This window comes from Xyrauchen texanus, chromosome 15 (genome assembly GCF_025860055.1).
Source record: "Xyrauchen texanus isolate HMW12.3.18 chromosome 15, RBS_HiC_50CHRs, whole genome shotgun sequence".
In the NCBI taxonomy this organism is placed as follows: domain Eukaryota; kingdom Metazoa; phylum Chordata; class Actinopteri; order Cypriniformes; family Catostomidae; genus Xyrauchen; species Xyrauchen texanus.
The window spans coordinates 19,044,635-19,060,863 of NC_068290.1; the positions used below are offsets into that span (position 1 = coordinate 19,044,635).

Sequence of the window (16,229 nt, forward strand, 5' to 3'; positions counted from 1 at the left end):
TGTTCAGAGCCCAGGAGGCCGCCACACTCCTGGTGGAATGGGCTCGTAGCCCTGCAGGGAGCGGCACGTGCTGAGCCTGGTAGGCGACAGCTATGTCATCGATGATCCAGTGGGCGATCCTCTGTTTGCAGACAGCGCTTCCTTTCCGCTGTCCATCAAAGCAGACAAAGAGCTGCTCAGAGATCCCTACTTTCTTCGAAGGCTGAGGAAAGCACATCTCCCAACCCCCATCCTCACTACATTCTATAGAGGGACTATTGAGAGCATCCTGAGCAGCTGCATCACTGCCTGGTTTGGGACTTGCACCGTTTCGGACCGCAAAGCCCTGCAGAGGATAGTGAGGACAGCTGAGAAGATCATTGGGGTCTCTCTTCCCTCCATCAAAGACATTTACAAAAAACACTGTATCCGCAAAGCAACCAGCATTGTGGACGACCCCACACACCCCTCACACAAACTCTTTACCCTCCTCCCGTCTGGCAAGAGGTACCGAAGCATTCGGGCCCTCACGGCCAGACTGTGTAACAGCTTCTTCCCCCAACCCATCAGACTCCTCAATACTCAGAGACTGGTTTGACACACATGTGTCCTGAGTTGCACTTTAATAACTGTCACTTTATAACTCTCTGCTACCTCAATAACTGCTATGTGCATAGAACACTATCTCATAGTATGTTATGTTTACATTTTTAGAAACTGTCATCTTTTTGCACTAGTGAGTACTGGTCGGCGCTGCACTGTCTATTGTCCTGTTCATTGTCAGTAATTTGTTGTACTGTCCTGTACTTTTTGCACATGTTTGCACGTGCACTTTATATAGGTATATATAGGTAGTTTATATAGGTATTTTATTTCGTTGTGTAGTCTCTTGTGGTCCTATGTTGGTCCTTTGTTGTTTTTATGTAGCACCATGGTCCTGGAGGAACGTTGTCTCGTTTTGCTGTGTACTGTACTAACTGTATATGGTTGAAACGACAATAAAAACCACTTGACTTGACTTGACTTGACTTGAGATCCTGAAGCTCTGTGAGTGATCCAAATAGATCACAGCAATGCTAAGGCTGGGTCTGCCTCCTACTGGGGCAGCACTTGCAGTTTCACCACCTGGTCCCTGAAAGGGGTCGTGGGAACCTTGGGCACATAGCCCGGTTGGGGTCTCAGGATAAAGTTAGAGTAGCCCGGAACCGAAATCCAGGCACGTTTCGCTGACAGAGAAGGCTTGCTGGTCCCCTACCCTCTTGATGGAGGTGAGTGCCGTCAGGGGGGCAGTCTTCAATGACAGTGCCTTAAGCTCTACTGACTCTAAGAAAAAGGAGGTCCTTCCTCAGGGGAATTTGCCAGGGAGGGGCATGAGGTCCGAGAACCAAGTCTGGGTGGGCCAGTAGGGATCCACTAGGGTGACCTGCTCCTCGTCCTCCCTGACCTTGCACATGGTCTGTGCAATAGGCTCACTGGGGGAACGCATACTTGCGTAGTCCAGGTGGCCAGCTGTGTGCCAACGCATCTATGCCGAGGGGAGCCTCGGTCAGGGCGTACCAGAGTGGGCAATGGGAGGATTCCGGGGAGGCGAACAGGTCTACCTGTGCCTGCACATATCGACTCCAAATTAGCTGAACCACCTGTGGGTGGAGTCTCCACTCTCCCTTGCGGTTGACCTGTCACGACTTCGCATCCGTCGCGGTATTGAGGTCGCCCGGGATGTGAGTGGCTCGCAGCAATTTGAGGTGCTGCTGACTCCAGAAGAGGAGTCTTGGCGGTTGATATATTCCTCTGTCGCCATGTTGTCTGTTCGAACCAACACGTGCTTGCCCTGGATCAGCGGCCGGAACTTCCACAGGGTGAGCAGTATTGCCAGCAACTCGAGGCAGTTGATGTGCCAATGTAACCGTGGGCCCATTCAGGGGCCAGCGGCCATATGCCCATTGCATGTAGTGCCCCAGCCTGTCTTGGAGGTGTCGGTTGCCGACGCGCCTGGAGACCTGTTCTAGGTGAACCCCCTGCCGTAGAAATGCAGGGTCGTACCAAGGGCTGAAGAGATGGCGACAGATCGGCATGATGGTCATGCAATGTGTGCCGTGGTGCCATGACCATCTCGGGACTTGTGTCCGGAACCAGTGCTGAAGCGGTCTCATATGCATCAACCCGAGTGGTATGGCCACCGCCAAGGTTGCCATATGCCACAAGAGCCTCTGAAATAGTTTCAGTGGGACCGCATTCTTCTGTCTGAATGCCTACAGACAGGTCAGCACCGACTGGGTGTGCTCTTTTGTGAGGCACGCTGTCATCGAGACTAAGTCCAACTCCAAACCGAGAAAAGAGATGCTCTGATAAGGGCTGTAGAACCCACTCTTCATTTCGGCTGGAGGGACAGGCTCTATCGCGTGCTTCCGTAGAATGGTGGCAATTTCCACGCGCAAGGTGGCGGCGTTCTCGCTCTTCACCATGGTGAAATGGACACCAGCAAACCTGGGTGGTCATCGGGCGAACTGAATCACATAGCCGAGTCGGACAGTCTGGGTCAGCCATCGTGACTGCTTGGAAAGCGTGAGCCACTTACTAAGATGGTGATAAGCAATGACTGGTAGTCTTATGTGTTTTTCTCCTATTCATAAGCTCCAGTAATGATCCTTATCCTGGACATAAATTTGCGGTAACAAAAGGTGTCCCTCTAATCTACCCGTGATAAATGATTTTGGAGGAATACAGAATAAATCAAAAAGTAACAATTTATTTGCCAGGTAGGATTTAAAATGTAAGTTTCTAAAACAATCAAAGCCAAATTTACACATGATCAGAATAAATAAACATTCTTAAATATAAAAGACAAGTCAAAGAAACATACCTTGCAATAGAAAGTGACACACGGCAATTTGTGCAGGAGATCTGACCTCAAGCTCTCGGCCAGCCTTCCTTAAATATCCAGGTACAGAATGTACCAAATGGTATTATCCTTTGAACAATGCCTGTAGGCAAGGCCTTAATTACCTCACCAAGCTCCTCCAAGTTTATCTCAGAATCAAGAGACAAATGGTTCCACAAAATTTTTAATATCCTCATCATTAGATGAAAACGTGGAACTGTAGAGATCAAGAATTCTTTGAAAGCATTATTAATATCAATGGCGGAGGAAGAAATTACACCATCAGCAGATTTCACTGAGGGAATGGAAGAAAAGTCTCTTTCTGCTATGTATATTGAGCCAAAAGCCTCCCTGCCTTATCCCCAGACTCAAAGTATGACTATCTTGCCCTGAATAAACAAAACTCCACCTTCCATGGCATAATAGTATTATATCTGCATTTCAATCGGGTCAAATTACCTGAGGCAATCAGACGATATTTGGTGCTTCAGCTCTGCCTCTGCACTTTTAGTATTCACTTCCAACTCCATGAGTTCTCGTGCTTTGGATTTTTTGATGAATGAGTCAAACTGTATGATCCAACCCCTAAGAACTGCATTAAGTACCCCCAAGCCATGCCCACAGAGGATACTGAAGACCAGTTGGTCTCCACATAAATTTCCTTTAACATTTGTTGAAAATTTGGATGATTGTGTAAAAGGGATACATTAAAGCACCGACTATATGATTTATTTTTCACCATATGTGGCAACTCCTCTAAACTCACCAGGGTGTGATCTGAGATTAAGATGTTTCCAACTGAACAATCAACAACATATGAAATGAGGGACTTGTATAGTCCCTAACAGATGGGTTTAAAATTCTCCAAATATCTGTAAAACCAAGATTTTTACACATCCTTTGAAGTGTCAATGTTGCTCTAGGGGGCTTACACACTTTTGCTTCACTGTGATCAAGGACTGATTCTATCAAAAGATTAAAGTCTGCTCCCACTATTAAGTCTGCCAACGGCTTGCAACATCCCATCAAGATCTATAAAAAAGCCCTGATCATCAGATTTAGGTGTGTAAATATTAGCCAAATCAACCTTTGCCCCTGAATTTCTGCTAAGACAATAATGACTCTTCCTAATTTATATTTGCTCTGTTTGAGACATTTGAATTTTAGATGTTTACTTATCAATGTAATGACTCCCCTGCTCTTACTTGAGCCAGCACTAAAGAAGACATATCCACACCATATCTTCCCAGATTTTTCAGCTTCCTGTGTGGAAAGATGTGTTTCTTGAAGGAACACTATATCATATTTCTTCCGGTTCAGAAAATAAATAACCTTCCTTATTTTGATGGGGTGCCCCAACCCATTCACATTCCACATGGAGAGAGATAATCCACTCATATTAACATTTGACATTTTGACATGTTAAATTTTTTTATTGTGTGTCAAAACTATAACTACCACATTCCAACATTACTGCAACAGTCAAACCCCGAACATACCTCTGAACCAAACGAACAGAAAAAAGAAAAAAGAAGCCCAGCTTCCTCAGACAGTCAAGTGTATGTTCATCGAGTCAAGCTCACTTGGGAGCAATGTGAGAAACATAACATGACTTCCTCAGTCCATTGATTTTATGAAAGACATCACTTGTGGTGGGCATGTAAATATTTTGCAGCCCTCCTTAGTATCTATTCTTAATTTGTCCAGAAACATCAGTGCAAAAGCGACCTTCTGTTGATGTAAGAGTTTCTTATATTCCTTGAATCGATCATGTATATCTCTTGTAGAATTTGCAAAGTTCGGGAACAAGAAAAGTTGTGGTTCTTCCAAGTCTTCCTTTACTCCTCGCCTCACGTAACACAAGATATTTATCGGATGATCTCAGAAATTTGGCCAGAATTGACCAGGGCCTGTCTCACTCAGAGGATCTGCGAGTCGGGACCCTGTGAGGTTGGTCAATTTCTAGATTATGTGGTGTTATGTTGAGCAGACTCAGGAAGAGCTCATCTAGGAATTTCACCATATCTCGGCCTTCTTTGTTCTCAGGAATTCCAACAATTCAGACGTTGTTTTGCTGAATACGATTCTCAAGGTCTTTCAACTTTTCCCAGACACATTCAAAATCTGCTTTGGATGCTAGCGGATTAGCAGCTAATTCCCTCTCTGATAACTCTAGATAATCGATCCGTTTCTTAACGTCCTCGATTCTTGTAACCATCTGAATTTCATATCCATCACGTATCCAACGATTGACGTATTACAGCAAGATCCTCCAAGTCTGCCACAACCGTTGCCAGCATTACAGACATACTGGACAGTTGACATTGAATTTCTCCCTCTTTTAATATCTCCAGAGCCCAAGGATTTTTAATTCTTTGACATGCTGACTTCATAGAACAATTATGTTGCAGGGTGTATAGAATCTCACCAGTTTATGACATAAAAATAATTAAAAACTAGCAAAGTGCGTATAGCTTGTCGTTCACACGTCAAACCCCTGCATGTCGCCACGCGACTCAGCATTTCACATTTTTAAAATAGTGATCCTAAATGACCTAAGACAGATGATGTTTTCTACGATTAAATTTCAGAACTTGTAAAAACTGAAAAACACAAACAAAGATTTTCAGAATAATATCTCAACTCTGTAGGTCCATACAATGCAAGTGAATGGTGAGCAGAACTCCAAAAGCTCCAAAAAAGAGATAAAGTCAACATAATAGTAATCAATTCAATCAATGTCTTCTGAAGCGATCCAGTTGGTTTTGGGTGAGAACAAGAACAGACCGAAATGTAACTCCTTTTTCACTTTACGTCTTGTCATTGCAGTCTCTTGGCATGATCAGGATTCAAGCTCAATTACACTTCCTAGTGCTTCACACATGCGCAGAGCGCTAGATGGCACTATATGAAGCCAAGGAGACTGCTGTCAAGATGGAGCTTTAAAGTGCTGATCACCATTCACCTGCATTGTATGGACCAACAGAGCTGAGATATTCTTCTAAACATCTTTGTTTGTGTTCAGCAGAAGAAAGTTATTCACTTCTGGGAAGACATTAAGGGTTTGTAAATTATGAGAATTAAAATTTTGGGGTGAACTAACCCTTTAAGGCTGAAGGAATCTGTTAGTTTAACTGTTTTTCCCAGCTGTAGTGTAGTAGTATTCAGAGCGATCATGGAGTTAGAGGCAATTGCTGACAGGGGCGGATCTACCGGGGTGGCATGGGGTGGCAACTGCCACCCTACGAAAAGTATTCCAATGTATAAAACAAAAATGTAAGTTTATTATAGTTGATGTTGACATTATGTATTGGTTTATTCATGTCGAACTGCCTTAACTTTAACCGATAAAGTAATTTTTCATTTTTGAACACACATAAATGACTACACAGACCGATAGCTTGATTGATCACAGCAGTAGCCAGTCGCGTTTTTGCTACTGCAGTGTGTTCACAGTGTTTGGGCACTCGCAGGATTGCCTTATTTCCTCAACCGCAACTATGACGACAACATGGATAGATACAGTTGAAGTAAGAAGTTTACATAGACCTTAGCCAAATACATATAAACTCAGTTTTTCTCAATTCCCAACATTTAATCATAGTAAACATTCCCTGTCTTAGGTCAGTTAGGATCACTACATTATTTTAAGAATGTGAAATGTTAGAATAATAGTAGAGATAATTATTTATTTCAGCAATTATTTATTTCAACTTTTATTTCTTTCATCACATTCCCAGTGGGTCAGAAGTTTACATACACTTTGTTAGTATTTGGTAGCATTGCCTTTAAATTGTTTAACTTGGGTCAAATATTTTGGGTAGCCTTCCACAAGCTTCTCACAAAAAGTTGCTGGAATTTTGGACCATTCCTCCAGGCAGAACTGGTGTAACTAAGTCATGTTTGTAGGCCTCCTTGCTCGCACACGCTATTTCAGTTCTGCCCTGATCTGCCATCAGATTGAGGTCAGGGCTTTGTGATGTCCACTCCAATACCTTGACTTTGTTGTTCTTAAGCCATTTTGCCACAAATTTGGAGGTATGCTTGCGGTCATTGTCCATTTGGAAGACACATTTGCGACCGAGCTTTAACTTCATGGCTTATGTCTTGAGATGTTGCTTCAATATATCCACATAATTTTCCTTCGTCATGATGCCATCAATTTTGTGAAGTGTACTTGTCCCTCCTGCAGCAAAGCACTCCCACAACATGATGCTGCCTCCCCCATGCTTCAATGTTGGGATGGTGTTCTTCAGCTTGCAATCCTTATCCTTTTTCCTCCAAACATAGCGATGATCATTATGGCAAAAAAGTTCCATTTTTGTTTCATCAGACAAAAAGTAAGATATTTGTCCCCATGTGCCCTTGCAAACTGTAGTCTGGCTTTTTTTATGCCAGTTTTGGATTACTGACTTCTTCCTTGCTGAGCAGCCTTTCAGGATATATCGAATAGGACTCATTTTTACTGTGGATATAGATACTTGTCTACCTGTATTCTCCAGCATCTTCACAAGGTCTTTTGCTGTTGTGCTGTGATTGATTTACACTTTTTTCGCACCAAATTACATTAATCTCTAGGAAACAGAATACATCTCCTTCCTGAGCGGTATGATGACCGCATGATCCCATGGTGCTTATACTTGTGTACTATTGTTTATACAGATGATTCAGGTGTTTGAAAATTGCTCCAAAGGATGAATCAGACTTGTGGAGGTCCACAATCTTTTTTCTGAGGTCTTGGCTGATTTCTTATGATTTTCCCATGATTTCAAGAAAAGAGGCACTGAGTTTGAAGGTAGGCCTTAAAATACATCCACAGGTACACCTCCAATTCAGTACACCTCCAATCAGAATCTAACTGGCTAATTGTATAAAGGATTGACATAATTTTCTGGAATTTTCCAAGCTGCTTAATGTCACAGTTATCTTAGTGTATGTAAACGTCTGACACACTGGAATTGTGATATAGTCAATTAAAAGTGAAAATATCTGTGTGTAAACAATTGTTGGAAAAATTACTTGTGTCATGCACAAAGTAGATGTCCTAAAAGACTTGACACACCTATAGTTTGCTAATATTAAATCTGTGGAGTGGTTAAAAAATAATCTTTTACTGTGCATAACATATTTAATAAACATAAGTTTCACCACTTCGCACTACCCCCTTACAGTTATATTCTCTGTACGGTTTATTTTCAAATCAGCCCTAACTTCGTGTTAATGTTCACATTCAAATGTCTTATTGCAGATTTTACAAATGTCATAGGCCTACAGGACTTTATAAGCTTTAGAAGAACATGGTATGTGCCTGCACTCTCCATCCATGGGTAGCCTACACTTAACAAAATAAAACAAACTGGCATGCATAAGGTGAGGTTTAGTCCAATCTGGCCTTTTATTTAAAATTAGTCTCTTACAACCCTGCTCTAAATAAACTGTCATTATTAAGCACCATATAGTTTGTTGCTCTTTTTGCCCTGCTATTGTACCTTTCCCAGTTGATACCCCAATGACGCCTAATAAGTGTGATCTATTGCTTGACTTTTGATTGCCAGTTCGATATGTCAAGCTAAGGAACATTTTGAAATTGTTGATGTGCTTAATAGACAAAGTCTTGGTGCTCTAGAGAAAGATATTTTGTTAATTATTTGTATTATTGTTATGTAAAAATAAAAAAAATAAAAAAAATAAAAAATAATAAAAAAGCCTTTAATGGAAACAAATGTAATTTAATTAACAAAATGGATTTTTTTAATGTTTGCAAATCAGTAGCAAATTGGTTACTATGGTTTTTTTTTTGTAGAAAAGAAATTGTAAAATAATGTGTAAAACATTTGTGATTTGATAGTGAACTATAAATAAACTAGTGAATTGTTGCAATGAAGCTTGAAATGAATACATAAAAAATGTGCATGGGTTTTTGATTTGGTGTTGCCAACTTTTATAGTCTTCATGCCACCCACTTGCCACCCTATAAAACATTTTGAAATGTGCCCCTGATTGCCAATGACTTCAAAGAAACCGCTTGTTGACATAAATAAATGTCAGCTCAACTAGCTCATAACATAGAAAAATTGTCTTTTATCGTCACCTACTGGCTAAAATCTTTAATGTCACAGGGATAAATGAAAACAGACACATCTTGCTCTTTTACACATCTGTGCTGCTCTTACACTTTAGAGAAGAAGAAAACGAATACAAACGGAGTTATACAAACAGTAAAGAGTATGGCTGTTCTGAGACATCAACACTCTTGGAACATCTTTCGTTCAATCAGTTTCGAGGACCGGAACTGTTGTATATTTCTAAATATTAGCCAAGTCTGCACTTTTACAACATCCTTTTGCATAGACATCTATTGTGAAATATTTACCAATTGAAGCATTGGTAAAGCAAATTTGCTCCAAATCTACTAAATTAGAGTTGACAGTAATTTTCTGGTCATACCACAGAGGTGAAAATGATTTTAAGCCTTATTGGGTAATTCCAGAATATCAACATAATTTTTTAAGGCACATTAACTCTTAAGGCACATTTTTTAAGGTTACATGCAGACCTTGCCTGTATAAGGCTTCATCAATATTATACTCCTTCCAAACAGTTGGACTGAACTACTGTTTTATTTATGAAATCACAATTTCCATGATATTAATTGAATAGTCAAGTAAGTGAATATGAGTTTCAAAATTTTGTAAGCGTATGTAACATTTTTTTTTTTTAATCACAGGACGATTTAATATCCAGTTCATTTTGCTGAGACTAAAGGTGTTAATTCTCATAAACTGAGCGGATTTAAATTTAAATATGCTTAATTTGACTTTGCCAACACACATCAGAATAAATAAAGACTTAGAATATAAACATGGTAATGAAGACGTGAGTCACCAGTCAGTAATGGAGAGTTTGCTAGTGTCAAATCAAAGGATCAAATATGTCTCTAGACATGTCTGGTAGAGACTAGAGAGACTCACCATGCACACTGATGGGATGATATCTATATCTACAGCAAGTGGCTCCTCAGGACCTTCTTAGACCACCGGCACATTTCCTTTTCTTTTGGTTTGAAATTAAATTTGATTCTCTAAGTGCCGTGTACTATGCTACATCCATTCACAATGCCGTTCCACCCACAGGGCTTCCTGTCTAGTCCGTAGACTCAGCCACATTGAATAAATCACTGCAATTACATGTTCTAAATCAAGACCCCTGAGACATACTCAGGCAAAGGAGGACATTGGGAAAGGGAGAACAAAGTTTCAAGCTGTATCACAACCTGAGGGTTTGCTGAGTTTAAAAAAAAACATATTATATATGGCCTTTCTCTTTTTCAGAGCAATCGACCAAACAGGATGAATATTACCCTTCCCAAAGTGTTAAGCCTAATTGATATCATAGAACTTATCACACAGTATTTTGCATTTATGATTTTAGTCACTAATTGATGAAGTGGATTTATCACCTCTGATTTAAATGTGTCATCTTTATGAATAAATGATGGGACATTCCTGATGATGTAAGGGGAAGGCAGTTTTTTTTTGGTCTCTAAAACTCAGAGATACACAAACAGAGACATGCTGGATGGGAGTGCTTGTTTATGCAGATACTAGTCATAATTGAGCTTGAACCCCAGTGGGATCTACTGCTACGTGCTGTTTGGCTGCGAATGCATGTGTTACAGACCTAAATACACAATAACCACCCACACATAAAGAAAACACATTAAGCAACAGGGTGAGGAGATGCTTAGACACTACTTGCTAAACACACTTCCAGCTTTCAGGAGAAGCAAGCCCTCCACCCTTGGACAACCATACTGTTTGATAACATTTCCTGAGAAAATTATGATTATGAATTATGGTCCTAGCTGGTCATTAGCTGGTCAAAGCTGGTAAACAAGCCGGTAAGAACCAGCAACAAACCAGATCCAGCTGGACATTCCATCTTAAAGGGATAGTTCACTCAAAAATGTAAATACTCTCATCATTGACTCACCCTCATGCCATCCCAGATATAGAGACAGAGTGCACGCAACGCGTCATAATCTGAAGACCACGCCCACCGGGGGCAAAACAATACAACCGTCTCCATTGACTTTGCATTGCGAGAGGCTGCCTCCTTGTCATTTATGGCATATAACAAAAGACAGAAAAATGCCTAAAAGCTGCTGTGTGACAAGGTGTACAGCAAACAAGCTAAAAAAAAACAGAAATACATTTTTATAAGCTTCCGAACCGTAAAAGCCAACCTTTAAGGAGACAAAAGTGGATACAGGCAATTAGACGTGAAGCATCAGCAGGAAGAGTGGGTAAATTGTGGGATCCTGACACTCGTTCAAAATAATAGCATTTATCTGACATAGAAAGCTTTTGGACGAATACCAATTGGCCCAAGCTACAGCTACTTGCACACATAGCTTATATATATATATATATATATATATATATAAGCTATATTTATATATATATAGCTAATATAGCTTTCTAATAGCTAAGTTGTCCCATTATTTTATAAACAGTGTGTGTTTTGATCGTAGGTGAAATGATGCTGTTACCTGGTGATTCGATCAAATAGTTGTAGATATCAGGGTATTTCACGTTGGGCCATTCAGTCGGATAATTTTTCCAAAAAAAGGAAGGTAAGGAAAAGGGGCACTGACATAAACCAATACAATTTAACTTCTCAATATATCTCCTCATCTCAGGTTCACATAGGGTGGTGAAATAAGCAATCAACATGGTTAAAATTATGAATGTTTTTTTTTTTTTTTTTTTACAATATCATGTCGCATTCCAGTGGGCGTAGTTCTCAGAGTAGTTTGAGAGCTAATTGCGCTCTGTCTCAATTGATCCACTTTTATGTCCTGAAACAAACCATTTTTTGGGGTCGACAGCTTATAAAAAATTATTTCTGGGTTATTTAGCTTGTTTGCTGTACACCTTGTCACAAAGCAGCTTTTAGACATTGTTTTGTTTTTTGTTATAAGTCATAAATGGCAAGGAGGCAGCCTATCGCAATGCAAAGTCAATGGAGACGGTTGGATTGTTTCCCCCCTCCGGTGTGGGCGTGGCCTAAATACACTCTGTCTCTATGACCGTCTTGTCTCTGCTGGACACAAACAAAGATTTTTAGAAGATTATCTCAGCTCTGTAAATCCACACAATGCATGTGAATGGTGTCCAGAACTTTGGTCCAAATAGTACACAAAGAGAGCATAAAAGTAATTCATATCTTGAGAAGTGGGTGTAGTTGTGGGTAAGAAACATATTTAAATCGATATGTAAAAAGAATGGGAAACGCCTAAAACAAAAGAACAAGAATGTGAAAATTAAAGGGAAAGTGAAAATGTATAGTAAAAAGTCACTTAAATATTGATCTGTTTCTCACTGACATTTATCATATTGCTTCTAAAGACATGGATTTAACCACTGGAGTCTTGTGGATTAATTGTATGCTGCATTTATGGGATTTTTGGAGCTTCAAAGTTCTGGCCACCATTCACTTGCAGTGTATGGACCTACAGAGCTGAGATATTTTTCAAAAATTCTTTATTTGGGTTCAGCTGAAGAAAGAAAGTCAAACACATCTGGGAGTAAATTATGAAAGAATTTTCATTTATTGGTTGGTCAAAAGTTGATTAAAAAATTGTAATCATTCTTGATTTCCAAAGGCCCTGTTTCCAACTGGTATTATGATCTTTCTTGGGTGGTCCTTATCACATGTTGTCCGCTGAGACACATCGCTGTTTACACCTGGTCACTTAACTGTGTCTCCTGTGACCACTTGTGTTTGGATTTGGATGGGAGGGTCTCTTTCATGATGACATACATCAGTCACTCTGTCAGTGTGTCACCGCCGTTGAAGTGGTGAAGTGCCGTTTCTCCCAGATGTGGTTGAAATTTAGTCTAAGCACAAACACAACATGTCAGGTACAATTATCCATTATTTTAGTTTATTTACCTGCATTAAATTAACTTGAGGTGTTTGTGTTTCTCATCTGTGTTGATATTAGACACACACTAAAGAAGACCTTATGATGATTATGATGTTCTCATAATTGTTTGTGTATCTGCTTTTTAAAATGTTCCGATTGGACGGTTATTTACTTTCAAAGTTGCTCGTAAACGGCAAAGTTAAAACTCTTGTTTTAGCACAGCACATTTGATCATAACGTTAGAAACACATCTTAATACCAGTTTGAAACAGGGTCACATAAATGCCACAGGACTGAAAAATGGCAAATTGTTGCTTAGTTTCATGTTTACTAATTTTCTTTAAAAACAGGCAATAAGTAATTCAAAAGTAATCAGAGTAGATTTCCCAAAAAGTGTAATCTAAAAGGTTAGGTAAATCGTTTAAATTTTAGTTTTGTCATTTGTAAACTGTAATCATTTGCAATCAATTTGACCAATATGAATTTCCATTTACTTGCTAAATGTAGCTGGTAATACTGGTCAACTAATCATTGTCTTTCGGATAATGCTTTTCGACCAAGGAAATCTTGCTGGTAAAGCTGTTATAGAACCCTTCTAGTAACATTAGCATACCAGCAACCTATACTGAAGACCAACGTCCAAAAGCCAACATTTGCTGATGTTTTCAACAGGGTAATCACTGTCCATCATTTGTATTATATCATGGCTTAAAGCATTTACCCTATGGCAGTACTGCAGTATAAAGTATGCTTCATAAATTGCATGGTTAGACTGATGGAAAATCTTTACTTGTTGTCCAGATACAGACCTCAGAAACACCCTACCTCAACCAAACTATCAAAACACCTCATATCTCAGTATGTTTTGTATGGGTAGACAGCTTGTGGGCTGTGGATCAGAGAGTCCAAGGTGGACTATTGTCTCCAATCAAGGTCCTGCAGTGCTGGGCCTGAGTTTTCCCAGCAGTAGGGTAGAGAGTAATTGGGGCTGAGAGCGCAAGAACCCCACTGCACTGTGTTCTACTGAGTCTTTATTGACAATCCCAAAAGACACCCCAGAGTGCCTGGAGCAACAGGCTGAAATGTGACTGGTTTTGTGTGTGTGTGCCCTTATAAGAGTTGCTGTGTGATATGCTTGACATTGTTGAGACTTGGAAACAGTAATTCACGTTTTTGTCACGGGCTGTGAGGTGGCCCAGTGGTGAGGTGGTGGCCGAATAACGATGGGAATGGACAACACAGAGGGAACCTTTATAGTTGGCTGACCCACTTTCTCCTTCACCTAATTGAATGGGCAACAGTTGGGGGATCCTAGTGCCACAGCAGGACTGTGTGTGCCTGTATCTGCTAGACTGGTCTTTGTATTGTTTTAGCACTGTGTACTCAAACTCACGTTTCCTGGCAGCATATGCAGTTCCACGTGAGAGACATGAGAGATTGGCTGCCTGTGGCATGCTTGGAAGTGTGAAATGGCTTGATGGCAAAACAGATTTCTGTAAGATTCTCCGGTGCATAATCAGTTAATCGTTTTTATAAGAAAATAAGGTGCGTTTTTGGCACCATTCTGAGTAAACTCTAGAGACTGTTAAAATCCCAGGAGATCAGCAGTTACAGAAATACTCAAACCAGCCCATCTGGCACCAACAATCATGCCACGGTCCAAATCACTGAGATCATATTTTCCCCATTCTGATGGTTGATGTGAAAATTAACTGAAGCTCCTGACCATTATATGCATGATTTTAAGCATTGCCCTGCTACCACACAATTGGCTGATTAGATAATCTCATTAATATGTAGGTGTACGTGTTCCTAATAAAGTGCTCAGTGAGTATATTGTAACAGTAAGTTGTAAAAGTAGTAATTGTCTTCTACATTTTTGGCTAGTGTCTCTTTCTCTGTCTAAACAATACAGGCTGTTTGGGTTAATCTGGTTTGGGGCCATGAGAAGAAGACCAAATGAATTGAGAACAGAATAATAACAAATTAAAAAATAACAAAAACATGTAGACAGAGGACATAGTGTGATAGAGTGATTAAATAATTTAGGATAGCAGGTCTAAAAGAATGGAAGGTTGTCTCTTTTGTTTGTGTGATAATATTCAGCTATCTCCAGCAGTGTGGCTAACAATACTGGTTTTCGCAGCACTTGCAGTTTGTGTTGTTTTTTGATTTACTTGCACAGAGCACTTCACGTTCCTGCCGGCAGTCTGTGGGTGGGTGTGTGAATAGCTATTAGTGCCACTTCATCATACAGTTAGGCCCAATTTTCAGGCCACTCTCTTCTAAGTTTGAGCAGCAAAAACGTGACTAATTTGAACTTAATTATCTGTTGTGACTATGAAGTTCTGCATATTGCTTTCCCCATGTGATCAATTATCCTGCTCAAGTGTGACTTGCCTTTGTGTACTGCTTTCTTGCCTGTTTACTGGCCTGGTGTAACTATGTGTCACATTTTCAAGTCTTTCGTTGTCAATAGTTTCCTGATCAGATATTTTGTAATTTGTCTCATGCTCAGGTGGGTTTAATGCGGCTGATGGAGATGGTGACATCCTTGCTGCTGCTGCTTCTGACATTTTACACGGATCAGGTGCATCGCATAGAAGAACTGCGCTCTCTGCTCATGGCTCAACTCTCCTCAGGTATAAAGGCACTGAAGGGTCTGCCTCCTGTACAGCAAATGCTTAATCTATCTGCTCAGGTACGCAATATTATGAATGACCTGCTGGAACTGGGACAGATTCTCATACAGCTGCTCATCAACACCACCCCGCTCTATGACCTGGTGAGAATGGCCACACAAACACAACAATCTAGAACCTTTTTCTAAAATACACCTCTCTTGACCCAATTAACAAAACACACAAACTCCAGAACCAAGTGATAAAAATCAGTTAACCAAAGTCTTGAACTCTTGTGTTTTACTAAAATAAGGCAGATTATTTGCGCATCAGTTTCCACAGCATTATGACTTTGCTTTCTTTGCCAAACACATCAATCACTGAATTTGTGAGATAGATAGACCAAGCTAAATGTGTCACTCTGTGTTCCCATAAAAATAACTAAATGAAAATTCAAGGACAGTAAATCTGTTTTCATAATAGCTAGATTGCAGCATTAATCACCTGTCCTTTTTTATGTTACTGTGCCTTTTGGGGGAAATTGGTGTGGGATTTATTTCAGTTTTCTTTTAGCACAGTGCCATTTTTATATCTTACTTTACTTTAAGATTGTGTACATACTGGGGCCTGGGTAGCAAGTAAAGATGCTGAGTACCACACCTGGAGTCGCAAGTTCAAATCCAGGGCATGCTGAGTGAATCCAGTAAGGCTTCCTAAGCAACCAATTGGCCCGGTTGCTAGGGTGGGTAAAGTCACATTGGGTTAACCTCCTCGTGGTCACTATAATGTGGTTCTCGCTCTCGGTGGAGCACGGAGA

General features: G+C 40.3%; 1 protein-coding gene across 1 annotated transcript in view; it reads left to right on the forward strand.

The window, feature by feature from the left end:
* The window catches only part of LOC127655488 (perilipin-5-like), a 33,763-nt gene that overhangs the window by 15,270 nt on the left and 2,264 nt on the right, over positions 1–16,229 (forward strand). The window contains exon 7 of the mRNA XM_052143342.1: positions 15,310–15,576. Coding sequence (XP_051999302.1) covers positions 15,310–15,576 — 267 coding nt within the window. The remainder of the gene's footprint in view (positions 1–15,309; positions 15,577–16,229) is intronic.